Source organism: Ammodytes marinus, assembly GCF_949987685.1.
Source record: "Ammodytes marinus genome assembly, chromosome: 2".
NCBI lineage: Eukaryota > Metazoa > Chordata > Actinopteri > Uranoscopiformes > Ammodytidae > Ammodytes > Ammodytes marinus.
The window spans coordinates 29126699-29141743 of NC_137231.1; the positions used below are offsets into that span (position 1 = coordinate 29126699).

Here is a 15045-nt window from a genome sequence, read left to right on the forward strand (position 1 = left end):
TGTGTGTGTGTGTGTGTGTGTGTGTGTGTGTGTGTGTGTGTGTGAGTGTGAGTGTGTGTGTGTGGTGTGTGTGACTGCTGGGAGCTTTGACAGAGGTCCCTGTTCCCACAAGGTAACCACAGGAGATTTAGAGTAAAATCGTGTGTGTGTGTGTGTGTGTCGGGTCGAACAACGCCCCTTAACTGTGGTATAATGAGCACATTCCACAGCCTGTCGTGAGCTATTGCTTAAATATAGGATAGGATTGATAAAGTTTAATGGAGGGTTTGGAGTAGTGAATAGAGATAGTTGGAGTTGTCTAGGTGCTACTCAGCCTTCCTCATACTCACAAATATAGATACATTTATTTTAACATTTTAAAACACTTTTCCTCCTATAATAGAATTAGTCTTTTTTTTTGCTTTTGAAGTGTGGAGTGAATATGTCCATAACGCAGAAAGATGTGAGTAAAGCAGGTATTATGCTTTTTTTTTGTCTGTGTGCAAACAATATGTTTATTGAGTTACATTATTACCAAGACTATACAGAAGTGTTTGACAGCACCTGGAAAACATAACAACTCAAATAAAGCAGGCCCTTTCTTTGGAGCGTTTTCAAAGTTGTGTATATTCAAAGTAAAGATGCTTTTACTCATATTATCTCTTTTTATCAAGGATTTATTCTTTCTTCAACTCAAAAGTACTTTGTTAACTTAATCAATTCAGAGACTTCAGAGACATGGCATTATTAATGCAAATTATTTTTATTGCATTTTCAGATTTCTCTTCATCTTGCTCGGACCCAAAGGTAAAGCCAAGTCGTACCATGAGATCGGCCGAGCGATCGCCACGCTGCTGTCAGACGAGGTCAGGCTGCCATAAACACACACACACACACACACACACACACACACACACACACACACACACACACACACACACACACACACACACACACACACACACACACACACCTCATCCCAAACATGCACAGATGTGTCCCTCTTAACAGGTTTTAAGGGGACTTATAAGTGTATTCCTACCTCAAATATTAAACTGTGTGTTTTGAGGCCTAGTGTGCATCCCCAATCTCTTCCCAATTGATCTTATCCAGTTGATTACTTACATTAAAACAATTATAAATGTACATTTGGACCTTTTTATTAGTCTGAAGGAACATGTTATCGAAGCGAAATAGCCAACAATCTTTAAAAGAAAATGTGTCTGCAGTGTCTGTCCCTTAAAGGTCTAGTGTGTGGTGTGTGTGAACATCTTCAATCTCTTCCCATTGTAAATAACGCTCATATTTGATGTTCCAGTTGGCTGCCCTGTACGTGACATACAGCTTGTTTTTATACAGATCCTCTTTCACACTTGAATGAATGGCTGGCCCCTCTCTCCCTCTGCTGATATACAGCTCTGGAAAAAATATTAAGAGACCACTACCAAATGTTCAGTGTCTCTCTGCAATATGTTTGAGTAGAATGAACATTTTGGTTTTAGAATATAAACTACTGACAACATTTGTACCAAATTCCAATATATATATTTTCTGTCATTAAGAGCATTTTCAATAAGTAATGTAGAGATGAAGGTTTAAGAAAAAGAAAAATCCAGACTGGTCTCTTAATTTTTTTCCGGAGCTGTATATAAAATAAAATAAACAGAGCATTTATTAATAATTTAAATTAATAATAATTTAATAATGATTTTGATTTTGTGGGTGTGTCCAGGTGTTCCATGACATTGCGTACAAGGCGAAGGACAGAGACGACCTGCTGGCCGGTATCGATGAGTTCCTGGATGAGGTCATTGTGCTCCCGCCTGGGGAGTGGGACCCTGCCATCAGGATAGAGCCGCCCAAATCAATCCCCTCCGCTGACAAAAGGTCTGTGTGTTATAGTGTTCTAGTGTGTGTGTGTGTGTGTGTGTGTGTGTGTGTGTGTGTGTGTTCGTACTGAAGTGACTTGGCGAAAAATCTACAGCAAATATCAGTTATTTAGTTTTACCTTGCAAAAACATGGTGCTTACATTAAAGGTAGAGTCAGTGATTCTGGAGAACACTTGACGTTAAAATCACTCTGATCTCCTCATGATCTGCTACCTGTCTGTACTGTGTGTAACAATAACATTTAAAAAACAAGATATAATAGGAAAGACAAAGTTAAAGGTGATCTTGCATTAAATATGTATGAAGTCACATCTGTTGTGAATGCTGCGTATGCAAAACAGCATCTACATTATTCTATAGAATAGCTGTTGTTGCAGAATCACTGATGTGCGTTGAGGTGTTTAGGACAGTGTTGAATTATTAAAGGGCAGAAACCGCAGCCTTTGTCCACATCAGTAGATAAATGACATGTTTGTTCAAATATATGACTTGAATCATGTTAATGTTTTCATGTGATACAATGTTACTGTGTTGAGAGACTAAACGGCAAGTAACTCTCAGCTCATTCAAATAAAATAGAAAATCACTAGCTTGTTTTTAATCGTCTTTTAAATGCAAATTCTTTAAATTTTTAAGAATTTGTCTGCCTGTTTTTTTTTTATTTTATTTTTTTTATTAGCTCTTAAATGCAATCTCAATATCTTCTTCAGTCTAATATTTATGATTTTGTATGCCCCTGTTAAGCACTTTGAATTGCCTTGTGTCTGAATTATGCTATATTTACGTATTTATATAGATAAACTTGCCTTGCCTAAACCAAACTGTGTGTGTTTTAGGAAAAACATGTATGCAGGAGGAGATGCCCAGATGAACGGGGACATGCCTCATGACGGGGGCCACGGAGGGGGAGGGGGGCACGCTACGGGGGACGAACTGAAGAAGACTGGAAGGTAGGACGGAGATTACATATGAGAATAATGGATAGCTATCGTTCTAAAAAAAAAACACCCGAGGGAAAGGCTTCAGGATGGATTTTTTTAAGCTAATTTGCATAAAGCAAAAAACAGTTATTTCACAAGTTCTTTTTCACATTTTTACCTAACTTTAACTCAAACAACACCACCAACTGATTTTAAACTCTCCGCAAGGGCTTTAGATTACTTGAGTTGAGAATCACTATACTACACATATTCTGAATATTGTTTTTTGTTGTGCATACTATTTCATATTGTGAAATAAACAGCACACCTATTCTTTTTCTATACCTATGTTTTCAGGTTTTGTGGAGGTCTGTTGCTGGACATCAAGAGAAAAGCGCCTTTCTTCGTCAGCGACTTCACGGACGCGTTTGGCATTCAGGCTCTGTCGGCCATCTTGTTTATTTACTTGGGAACCGTGACCAACGCCATCACTTTCGGAGGTCTGCTGGGGGACGCTACGGAAAACATGCAGGTTAGACCGACTTAATTATATTCAGATTATTTACACAATATAAACATGTATACAAATGCTTCAGCACTTTTAAATGTGTACCTGCCTTTAAGCACTTCACATTGCTGCTGTATCTAGTACATTTCTGTCCAAATCAGTGAATATCTCCTCAAAATCCACTACCTGTCCGTGTGCACTTAAAAGATATGGTGTTATTATACAGTGTAGACTCTGTAAACTGGTTTAAACCAATTTACAGAGCCTAGCCTAGGTGTGTTAACCCTGGACTTTATTATTAATGTTTTAATGAAAAAATAAAAAAATAAATGTAATAGATAATTATCTATTAAAGAAATACATTTATATTTTTATAATTTTTTTATTATAAATAAATGTAAAAAAATAAGTGTTCCCCTCTGTGTGTGTGCAGGGTGTCTTGGAGAGTTTCCTGGGCACAGCGATCACCGGTGGGGTTTTCTGTCTGCTGGGTGGTCAGCCGCTCATCATCCTCAGCAGCACGGGGCCTGTGCTGGTGTTTGAACGGCTACTATTCAACTTCAGCAAGTATGTTCTTTTTTTAAATTTGACCTTTTTTAAAAGGTGCTTTGAGGAACTTTCCATTTGTGTTCATTCTTGCACCCCCTTTGGACAAAAGCGGTAGTGTTTTTACTACGCCAGCTGTTCCTGGGTGAGCGTATACCCATGACAAATGCATTAAGAGAAACTATATAAAAATAGCATTTTTTGCACTGATGGTTTTGTTTGCTGTTACATTGCTGTCATTTATTATTATCAGAGGAAAAATTTGACTGTTTCAGAAATATTTAAAAATTCCTCGTAGCACCTTTAAATTTTACTTTTTCCTCAAAAAATATGTTATTTTCTCATAATGATAATATTTTTTGTACAGAGAGAATGAATTTGACTACCTGGAGATGCGCCTGTGGATCGGCCTGTGGTCTGCGTTCTTCTGCCTGGCTCTGGTGGCGACCGACGCCAGTTACCTGGTTCAGTATTTTACGCGTTTCACGGAAGAGGGATTCTCCTGCCTCATCAGCTTCATCTTCATCTACGACGCCTTTAAGAAGATGCTCAAACTGGGGCACCACTACCCCATCAACTCTGACTATAGGTTGGACTACGTCACGCAATACGACTGCCTGTGTATGGCCCCTGCTCTTATAGGTGAGGCTTTAGCTTAGCCCATGTAGCCTATATCTAGATGTTGAACGAGCACTGTGTGTTATGTATACTGTCCATCTCCGCGGCATTTTTTACGTGCAGCATGAAGTGTGTAGACATTATTATTCACTTTAAAGTAGACAGTACTTCAAATTTCTCTCAAATCAAATAAAACATAATTTATGCAAAACTTTTCCGGGTAAAGAAGGTAGCAGAAATGAGTTTACATAATCAATGAATAGCCATGACCCTCTCCACACCCACAAACAGAGAAGTACAGGAGTACTTTATTAAAAATAACTTTATAATAACACAAAATCAATAAAACAGGAACTGTTAAAACATGAATTGAGGAAATGCTAACATATGATTTTTTTTTTAAATATATAATAATTGTAAAGATAATAGAATCCAATCAAAAGCTTAAGAAAATCAAATCAAATAAAGATTAACTTGGATACATAGGAATAAATTAAAAGCCCAACTCAAACAGTAAGTCTTGAGTTTTGCCTTTAAATATATGAACACTCACTTCCACCTTCAGGTCCAACAGATAATGGTCATAAAAATAAAAGACGCCTCGAAATAGAGATATATTTTTATGTATAATATTATAGTTACTCTGTTTGTTTTGACTATAAAAATGAACAGGTGCCGTGATCAGCCTTTTTTTAGGATAGAGAATGGGATATGAAGAGGGGTCAACCCTGAATTATTGGTAATCCCCTGCTGCTTTCAAAAACCTCTCTCTTTCTCTCTCTCTCTCTCTCACTCTATCTGTCTGTCTGTCTGTCTGTCTGTCTGCCTGTCTCTCTCTCTCTCTCTCGTTCTCTCTCTCTCTGACGCACCGAGAAATATGTTCACTCGCTCCGTGTTGCTCCACACACACACAGAGTTCAGTACATATCCAGACCAAGGCAAGCAACAGATGGTAACAGTACTTTTTGGCAAGTGAGCAGTTGACACATCGTCAGAGCAGACCGACTGTAGGCCTCTGTAAATCAGGGAAAGTCCTGGCAGCTAAACTGAGCTGGTGGATTGGATTCATGGAGGGCCCCTAGAGAAATATATTTTAAATACAATTTAAGGGGATTTTAAGCTTTTTTTTATTTTATTTTTGATATTGTTTTAAAATATGGCTATAGTAGATAGAGGACAGGAAACGAGGGAGAGAGATCCAACAAAGGTCCCCACCAGCTTGACTTGATACGGGTTATGGTTCACAGTCCGCGTGTTAATAGCTAAGCCTTTTGATATTAGCGGCGCTGAGATTAGTTCAAAGGTTATATGTGAGAATAATTAACTTCACTTATATTGGGATTGTACCATGCTGGATGGACGGCTTGGAGTGGAGTCTTAATTCCACTAATGCTACATTTAACACATTAGCATTTACTATGAACTTAATTAAGTCCAACCAAGTCTGATACCAAGGCAAATTGTATTAAATCTAGAGTTTATAACCTTTATTTATACTTGAGACACAACACGCTCATAAAAAAGAGCCAAAACCATAAAAATAATGAATAATGGATTTTGAAAATATATATTATTTAGTTTAATAACATTCATATTACAGTATAAATTAATTGATAAAACAATTGGAAGATAAAAAGTTGTATCTTTTGTACAAAAATGGCCTCTGTACAAAGGATTAATTATTAGATTTTTTCCTGCAGACATTCATAATAATAATAATAATTTTATTTATATAACACTTTTTAAGGGACCCAAGGCCACTTATTATCTCCGTATGGGCCTGTTATTGATTGGCCTTAAACTTCATAAATGTGTCATGGCAAACTTGCCTTTGTTTTGCTTTTCAAATTTAAACTTAAGATGCAGTGTGTAAAGTGTTAAAAACTTGTGCTAACAGAGTTTTGTCTTGTTGTGTTGTTGCAGAGAACAGTACGGACGTGGTTGGTGATCCGTTAGAAGGGTCTTCAGTTTGGTACTGGAACAACACTGACCTGGTGAGTGTAAAGGTTTACATCACGTCATCAATCTACGAGCCCTTTTCTATGAGTAGTTGTGATACTTTATGTGATAATGATATTAGGTGGTAGAGCGGGTCGGCCAATGATTGAAGGGTTGTCGGTTCGATTCCCGCCCTGCCACTTGTGTCATGGTTTGTTGTGTCCTTGGGCAAGACATTTCACCGACCTTACCTCGTGTGAATGTGTTTGACTGCTGTATGTTTGTGGTGGTCGGAGGGGCCGTAGGCGCTGAATGGCAGCCACGCTTCCGCCACCTGTATGATTGTGTGTGAATGAATGGAACCTGGAACCCTGTAAAGCGCTTTGAGTGCCTATATGAATCCAATCCATTATTATTATTATTATTATTATTATTTGTAATGCTACTGTCTGCCGAACCACTATATCCATTGCTCTTATATAGCCTGTAGTGTGCTGTGCTGTTTATTTTCAGATGTATGTCAATAAGTGTTTAAACTGAAGGTCTTTGATTTGAAATTCTTGTTGAATGGTGTCATGAATCACATACCAGCTACAAGTGTCCAGATAAGGAACCTTTGTTATTCTGCTGAACAATGTTTGAAGGCAAACAGTCTGATAACCACATTGTTTACGTTGTGAGGTTACAGTGACACTCTAAGTTGTATTGATGTATCTCTCTGTAATCAATAACACTGAGACGGTTATCTGTAGAGTGTATCAACCCCATTGGAAACACTTACAAATATTTACACATATGATTACAAAACTAGAAAAATAAAAGACACAGCTTTGTTAGGGATGAATTTGTTAAGTGTGTGTGTGTGTGTGTGTGTATGTGTGTGTGTGTGTGTGTGTGTGTGTGTGTGTGTGTGTGTGTGTGTGTATGTGTGTGTATATGTGTGTGTGTGTTTGTGCAATAAAAACGAAAACATTTAAAAAATAAAAATGATGTATTAAATTAAAACAAAAAAAATTATAAATAATGAATTCTACAAAATAACAAATAAACTTAACAAAATGTACACAAGCAGAAGAATTTAACTATTTATTTTTTTAATAACCACAATCCTCTTTTATTCCCCTCTGTTTAGCCGATGAATGCCACCTGGTCGTCCCTCTCAAAGACAGAGTGTCTGAAGTACAAAGGAGAGCTGGTGGGGAAGGCCTGCGAGTACGTGCCCGACGTCGCCCTCGTGTCTTTCATCCTGTTCTTCGGCACCTACACCACCTCCATGTGTCTGAAGCAGTTCAAGACCAGCTCCTTCTTCCCCACCACTGTGAGTCTAAAAACGGCTCCAATTTAAAGGTGGAGTCAGTGGTTCTGGGGAAGGCTTGATTTCAAAATCACTGTCTTTGTCAAAATCAGTGACAAAATCACGATCCGCTACCTGACTGTACTGTGTTTGCGCTGAAAAAAGAATCAAGTGTTTATACACAGCCTAGACTCTGTAACAGGGTTTGTTAATAAAGGGTATCTTATCAAAGGGGCACATCATAGATATCAACATACCTAGCTTTCACAGAGCCTAGGATGTGTGTTTGATTCTTTTCAGCACACACACACACACACACACACACACACAGTACAAACAGGTTGCGGAACGTGAGATATTCACTGATTCTCACAAAAAGTGATTTTGACAACAAGCGTTCTCCAAAATCACTGACTCCAGTTGTCATGTGACTACAAGGAACTTTCAGATTGTTGAGTTACAGGACATTCATAATCATCAGAGGAAAAATTTGAATTTTATTTTCAAAAACATTAAAAAAATCCTTGTATTCTCTTTTAAAATGAAATGAACCAAGTGTCCAAATCACAGAGAAGAAAGTGTATAAAATGTTCCTGTGTTCCTCCCATTCGTTCAGGTGAGGAAACTGATCAGTGACTTTGCCATCATCCTGGCCATCCTCATCTTCTGTGGAGTGGATATGCTGGTGGGGGTGGAGACTCCCAAACTTATTGTGCCAACTGAGTTCAAGGTGAGCGTCCCTCCCCGGCCCTATGAATCCCTCAAGCAGAATGCACAATTCTAGTGCATTTTGTTTTGGATGTATTTGCTTCGTAAAAATACTCCCAACAGACTCTTGTCAAAAAGGTTTGGATCAAAACACCATTGTTGAAGTCACCTTGCGTTTACAGCACCATGTTATAGCTAAGACAAAAATATATCTACTTATTTGCTCTGATAATTCACATCTTTCGAGCATGTTTTTAGTAACTACAGTTTAAAGGAGAAGTAAGCGATTTTTTTTTGATAATATACGTAAATGACTCAAACTAACGTTTAATGACTTAAACAGTATGCACAACACAGGTCTCCCAGTCAATCAGCTTTGCAGTATTTGCCAGATAACATTTTGAGTATCCCGCTCCTTTAACTTGCTGTCAATACTATAGCGAAATGAACTAGAAATGAGTGGCTACTTTAAAAGCAGGAACTGGAGCTAAGTTGTAGAAGACAATTAAATGTAGCGTTGTTTGTTTGAACCAGAATCATAAAGTGAAGTTGGATTTTTCCCTTTCATTCACTTGACGGGGAAAGTTTAAATGTCGAGAATATTATTGATAGTTCAAGCCTTCTGTGAAGTTGGAAATAGGTTGACAGATTCAAACTTCCAGAATCAATAACTCACTTACGTTATTTTAACACAAAAGATGCAACTTTACTATCGCAGTAAGAGAGACAATGGGCTGCCTTACGACAACATTTTAACAAAATATTTTAATTTTTTATCTCACCCCTGGCCCTTTTACTCTTCTTCATAAAAGTGCTGAGTGTACAAAAGAAGTTAAAGTCTCTAGTGGACAAAAACATGTAATAAGATATTTTGAGCTAACATATGGACCTTGTTTATCAAAAGAAGATCTCACATGTATAAATCGAATCATTTTTGTGTGTGTGTTGAGCCGCCTATGTGCTGAATTGTTCCTCTGTCTTCCCTCCCAGCCAACCAGTTCGGCCCGCGGCTGGTTCGTGCCCCCGTTCGGAGGCAACCCGTGGTGGGTGTACCTTGGCACTGCGCTCCCCGCTCTGCTTGTCACTATCCTGGTGTTCATGGACCAACAGATCACTGCTGTCATTGTCAACAGGAAAGAGCACATGCTCAAGGTAAATATGAAAAGGTTATGGAGGTTGAGATTCAACTATGGAGTTTTTGTGTGTAGTGCTAAACCCAAAAACCTAATGGTATGTTCAAAAAAGCAAAATAAAAAAGTAGCACTTCTCAAGTTCCCAAAATACTGTCGTTTCACTTGTTCAATTAGGCTTGCATAAGATAAATCATCACAAAATGTATTCTACTCAAAGCCAGGTTGAGATCTCCTACCAAGGAGAAGGTCTTTTTGTAATGCTTTTGAAAAAATGCTTTCAGTGCTCAAAGGGTTAATGTTCTGAATGTGTGTGGAAGTTATAGGAGTCTTTTATATTGAGGGGATCTGCATTAAAACAATTGGCTTTACCATTATTTGACCAAATGACCTAAAATGTAATGCAAGATTATGCTTCGAAAAATGTATTGTGAAATGCTTGAATCTGTATTTTTCCAATAAAAGAAAGCTAAAACATGTTCACACATAGCATGCTTTAGTCAAACTACATTCCACCCACAACTATAAAAAGAAAAAAAAAGTCTGTCTTATATGGTTGATGTGAAGTGAGAATTTTCATGCATTTCCCAGAAGAAGCCTCCGTTTGTACAGCACACTGTCCCCGTTCACACCGTGGTTACATATTGTTGTAATTCTTCTCATGGGAGTGACACATGTTTCAGTGACTCCACGGTGTTCAGTTCAAAAAGCAACTCCTCGAGATGTTCAGAGGGTCACTGTGAAGTCCAGGGAAGACTGCTTTGATATCAGGACAGATGGATGGATGGATGGAGGGATGGTTGGATGGAGAGATGGAGGGATGGATGGATAAATGGATAGATACCTAGATAGACAGACAGACAGACAGACAGACAGACAGACAGACAGACAGACAGACAGACAGACAGATGGATGGATACATCTATGCCTATACATAACCTTTTGACCCTGTGTTTATTGTCTGTATTCAGAAAGGAGCTGGCTATCACCTGGATCTGTTCTGGGTGGCCATCCTATTGATAGTCTGCTCATTCATGGGTCTGCCGTGGTACGTAGCCGCCACCGTCATTTCCATCGCGCACATCGACTCTCTGAAGATGGAGACGGAAACCTCGGCTCCCGGAGAACAGCCAAAGTTCCTCGGAGTGAGGTGAGACACGTACACTATCTCTGCGTTCCAAATCACATACTTTTTCTTTTTACAACACTACATACTAAAGTACAGAAGAGTTTTTTTTTCATTATGTCGAGCAATGTCAAAAATAAAGACGAATACTACAAACTGCTATTGGAGTTAGTGGGGCATTTTTGTATTTTCAGCATACTACAATTGACTTGCATGCATTGGGACATCCTAAATCTTTTTCTAGCATGCTAAATAGTAGGGAAGTATGGGGGTTGGAACTCAGGGTATGTCAGATAGTTCATAGTACCATGAACGGATAGGGTTTGAAATTTCACATCTGCATCTGGGTTAGCATCAATATACACTGACACATGATCATGCTGAGAATATTAGAATCCTGGCTGGGTGGGTGGGGGTGTAGTGGTTAGAGCGAATACCATATAGGCTCAGTCCTCATAAGCAGCAGACCACGGGTTAGAATCCGGCCCAAGCCGTTCTCTGCATGTCATTCCCCTCTCTGCCCCATTTCATCTCTGTCTCTCCACTCCACTGAACTGATTGATAGTCAATTACGTTTAGCCTGTTGCTATAGCACCATCTATAGGTGACATGTGTTACAGAATCAATCATAGTTTGGTTGCAGTTATGACAATTTAAAATAACTTTTGATGCTAATAGAAAGCACCAGTACAGCATATCAAAAACACACATGATAACCAAGTATTTCAGCTAAGACTAAAATGAAGTTGTTTGCAGATTGTTGAATACTTTTCAATAAGATCCAAGGAATAGTACTCCATATCTGTCATGTTTAAAAATACATGTTGAATAACTTCATCACCCCCATTCAATAAAATAAATGTTACTCGTATAATATAATGAATAAAATCAAATGATAAATAATAATTTGCTGTACTAAAACATTGCTGTTGTTCATGTGCAGGTTCTGTCTCTTTGTGTTTATGTACAAACTGTAGAGAAACTCTGTGTGTTCCAATCCCCTACTTCCATACTATTTAGTATGCCAGAAAAAGATTTAGGATGACCCAAAACATGCAGGTCAAATGTAGTATGCTTAACATACATAAATACCCAACTAACTCCAATAGCATTTTGGAGTATTCGTCTTTATTTTTGACATTTCTCGACATCATGAAAAAACACATCATCCTTATCTAATTTTTCTTTCTCTCCTGTGGCCCTAAAACTCTTCTGTACTTTAGTATGTAGTGTAGTAAAAATAAGAGTATGTGATTTGGAACATAGATAATATTTCTCTCTCCCTGTTTTCATCCTTGTGTGTTTTTGCGACGTCCCCTCCTGAGCCTCCTGATGCGTCAGCTGTGAGCTGAACCAACAAACTCTTGTCTATGAAAAATACACTGAAACATCTACAGCCTACACCAGTGTTTGGATTGTCTTTGCTTTGGCTACAATGAATTGTATTATGAAATTATGTACCAAATCAGCACTATTATTGAGGCTTTTTACAGGGACTGTGGGTCAAAAAGGCGATGGAAATGTCCAAATAATGAAATTAAAAGTAAAGTTACTTTATTAGTCAATGGTTACATTGAAATTTGTCTTTCCGCATATCACCACTCAAGTTACTACACTTTGGAGGGGGTCAGAGCGCAGGGTCAGCCATAGTACAGCGCCCCTGGAGCAGTTTGGGGTTAAGTGCCATGCTCAAGGACACAATGGTAGAGATGGTGGGCCAGACGTAGACGTAATACCAGCCTCTGCTAGTTTTACAACTAACACCCTTGTGTCCGGTGCCAGGGATCGAACCAGCGACCTCATGGTTACTGGTCGGTCACCTTTCGTCAAGGCCATCCTACCACCCTTTTTTTTTTTTGAGTTATTTTTTCTTGTGTTAACTGTATTTCCTTCCCTTTCTTCTTTGTTACAGAGAGCAAAGGGTCACTGGTGTGATGGTCTTCATCTTGACCGGACTCTCTGTTTTAATGGCTCCTATTTTAAAGGTAATTAATCAGATGTCAGTCAAATTTATAAAGATTTTCATTGTTTAACTGACCATTTTCTATACTGTTTTTAACTGTTTTTAAAGTTACAAACAACAACCACACAAAAACAGTTCAGGTCCATGAATTATGACATATTCACTAGTTATACCGACATACAGACATTCTTACTTATCTGAGAGATGCAGAGGCAAGTTAGAGCGGCTACGAGGAACTTTTAGTTTGTTTTAATGCTCTGAATGCAAATCACTTTTATAATGATTATGTGTTGTTTGAAGTTTAAGTTTACATTTCCATGCATGTATTTTATTATTTTCCTTTCTGTTTTTCTCCAGTTCATCCCCATGCCTGTGCTGTATGGAGTCTTCCTTTACATGGGAGTGGCTTCTCTCAATGGAGTACAGGTAACATATTATTATTATCAAAAAATAAAATAAAAAATGTGGAGTTAAGACCAACTGAAACTAATTTGTAAAAACATTATAAATATTATGGTCTAACTTTCCCCACCTGACTCATGTCTTGTTAGTCAAATGAAGGCCCTACAGGTTACACTTTACAATAAGGGTACATCAATTAAATGATAGTTAATATTTATAGAGCATTAACTAACTGTTAATGTTGAGTTAATAATGGTTAGCTAATGGATAGTTAAGCATGAACTAACAGTGAATTAATGTATCTTAATTGTTAATTGTTACCGGTTACATTGTGAGCCCAACCTTCACACTCTAAACCATCTTTATCAAAACAAACCTCAGTGTGTCCAATCTTACTAACTCTTGTTCTTATATACATGCAGTGCATCCTATAATGTGTCTATGTGTGTGTGTGTGTGTGTGTGTGTGTGTGTGTGTGTGTGTGTGTGTGTGTGTGTGTGTGTGTCTATGTGTCTATGTGTCTCTCTCTCTGTGTCTATAGTTTATGGACCGTCTGAAGCTGCTCCTGATGCCAGCCAAGCACCAGCCTGACCTGGTGTACCTGCGCCACGTGCCCCTCAGGAAGGTCCATCTCTTCACCTTCATCCAGATCCTCTGTCTGGCACTCCTCTGGGTCCTAAAGTCCACCGTCGCTGCTATCATTTTCCCTGTCATGGTAAGACACATTTATATGTTTTGGGGCGACTGTGGCTCAGGTGGTAGAGTGGGTCGGCCAAAGATCGAAGGGGTGGCGGTTCGATCCCCGCCCTGCCAATATTAAGAATGGAAAAATTTAAATCTTTTAAAGGCTCATGTTTTTGACCTGATGATGCAAATGAAGATGATTTTGTGCCAAGGGTTCGGCATCTATGAGGCTAAGGGTGTGTTCACACTGGGAAAGTCCGCTAGTTCACTTGCTTTGGTCCAGACCAAATAGAGTTTAGATTTTTTTTGTTTGGTGTGGTCCACTTTCATATTGCCCCTTTTGCAAGTGAACCAGCATCACGAAGCAAAACCACACGTGATCTGAGGTCATTCATTCATTGGACAGACATTCTGGGGTGGAGAGAAGCAGGTAAAACGAAGTAAAAACTGCGAAATATATAACTGATACGATATGGGGTTAAAAATAATAAATAAATAAATAGGCCAACATCTAGCCTATAAATAAAATTTAAAAAAACATCAAATTAGTGTTGTTTCATATGGTTATAATATGTAGGCCTGTGTCAATGTGTGGCTTGTAGCCTATACGATGTGAAACATAATATTTACTGTATTTTTGCTGCTGGACGCGCGGCTCGCGAGGAATAGGCTCAAGCTGACACAGCTGAATTAGCCGTGTGTCAGCTGGGTGTGAGTTCGGCGCGGCTCAGCTCCAAACTGACACAGGGGTAGTATTGACGGTACCGTAACATGGGATGCAAAGTAAAAACACGCACTTCATACAAAGCGCAGCGTGAACCTGTTGTCACTGTGCGGGAGACGCTCCCCTCTCCTTCATCTGATCGCTGAACACATCAGCATGTTTACGCGTCCTGTCTATCAAATGTAATATATTCGCTCGGGGCTCCCGGTCAAACCACAACTAATCTTCCTAACAATGGCGACAACAACACTTTCCTATAATGTGAAGCTGACAGCGATTTATTAAAAAAGAAAAGGCACAGTGCTTCCTGCAATTGGGTCGGATCGAGTCCGGCCAAATTCACACCACAAACGAACTGCAGCAGAGTACGTTTTGAAGCGCATCGAGACCACCTCTTCAACTGGGTCTCGGAGCGTTTGTTTGGTCCGCCCCCGAGTGCGATTGCTGTATTCACACCTGTCTGAAAGATGCGCACCGAAGGCGGAAGTGCATCTGAGTTCGTTTCAACTGAACTAAACACGGCATGTGTGAATACACCCTAAGACTAGTTTTGGGTTAGTTTTAGTTCATTCACAATTCATCCTATCATCACTTTTTTTTTTGTTAATGTGAGAG

At 38.9% G+C, this 15045-nt stretch overlaps 1 protein-coding gene across 1 annotated transcript in view; it reads left to right on the forward strand.

Moving 5' to 3' along the window:
* The window catches only part of slc4a4a (solute carrier family 4 member 4a), a 56358-nt gene that overhangs the window by 34196 nt on the left and 7117 nt on the right, over window positions 1-15045 (forward strand). Inside the window, exons 8-21 of the mRNA XM_080042712.1 lie at window positions 758-845; window positions 1712-1866; window positions 2706-2819; window positions 3147-3321; window positions 3731-3864; window positions 4211-4485; window positions 6385-6455; window positions 7532-7717; window positions 8310-8423; window positions 9392-9553; window positions 10503-10681; window positions 12570-12642; window positions 12978-13046; window positions 13564-13737. Coding sequence (XP_079898838.1) covers window positions 758-845; window positions 1712-1866; window positions 2706-2819; window positions 3147-3321; window positions 3731-3864; window positions 4211-4485; window positions 6385-6455; window positions 7532-7717; window positions 8310-8423; window positions 9392-9553; window positions 10503-10681; window positions 12570-12642; window positions 12978-13046; window positions 13564-13737 — 1969 coding nt within the window. The remainder of the gene's footprint in view (window positions 1-757; window positions 846-1711; window positions 1867-2705; window positions 2820-3146; window positions 3322-3730; window positions 3865-4210; window positions 4486-6384; window positions 6456-7531; window positions 7718-8309; window positions 8424-9391; window positions 9554-10502; window positions 10682-12569; window positions 12643-12977; window positions 13047-13563; window positions 13738-15045) is intronic.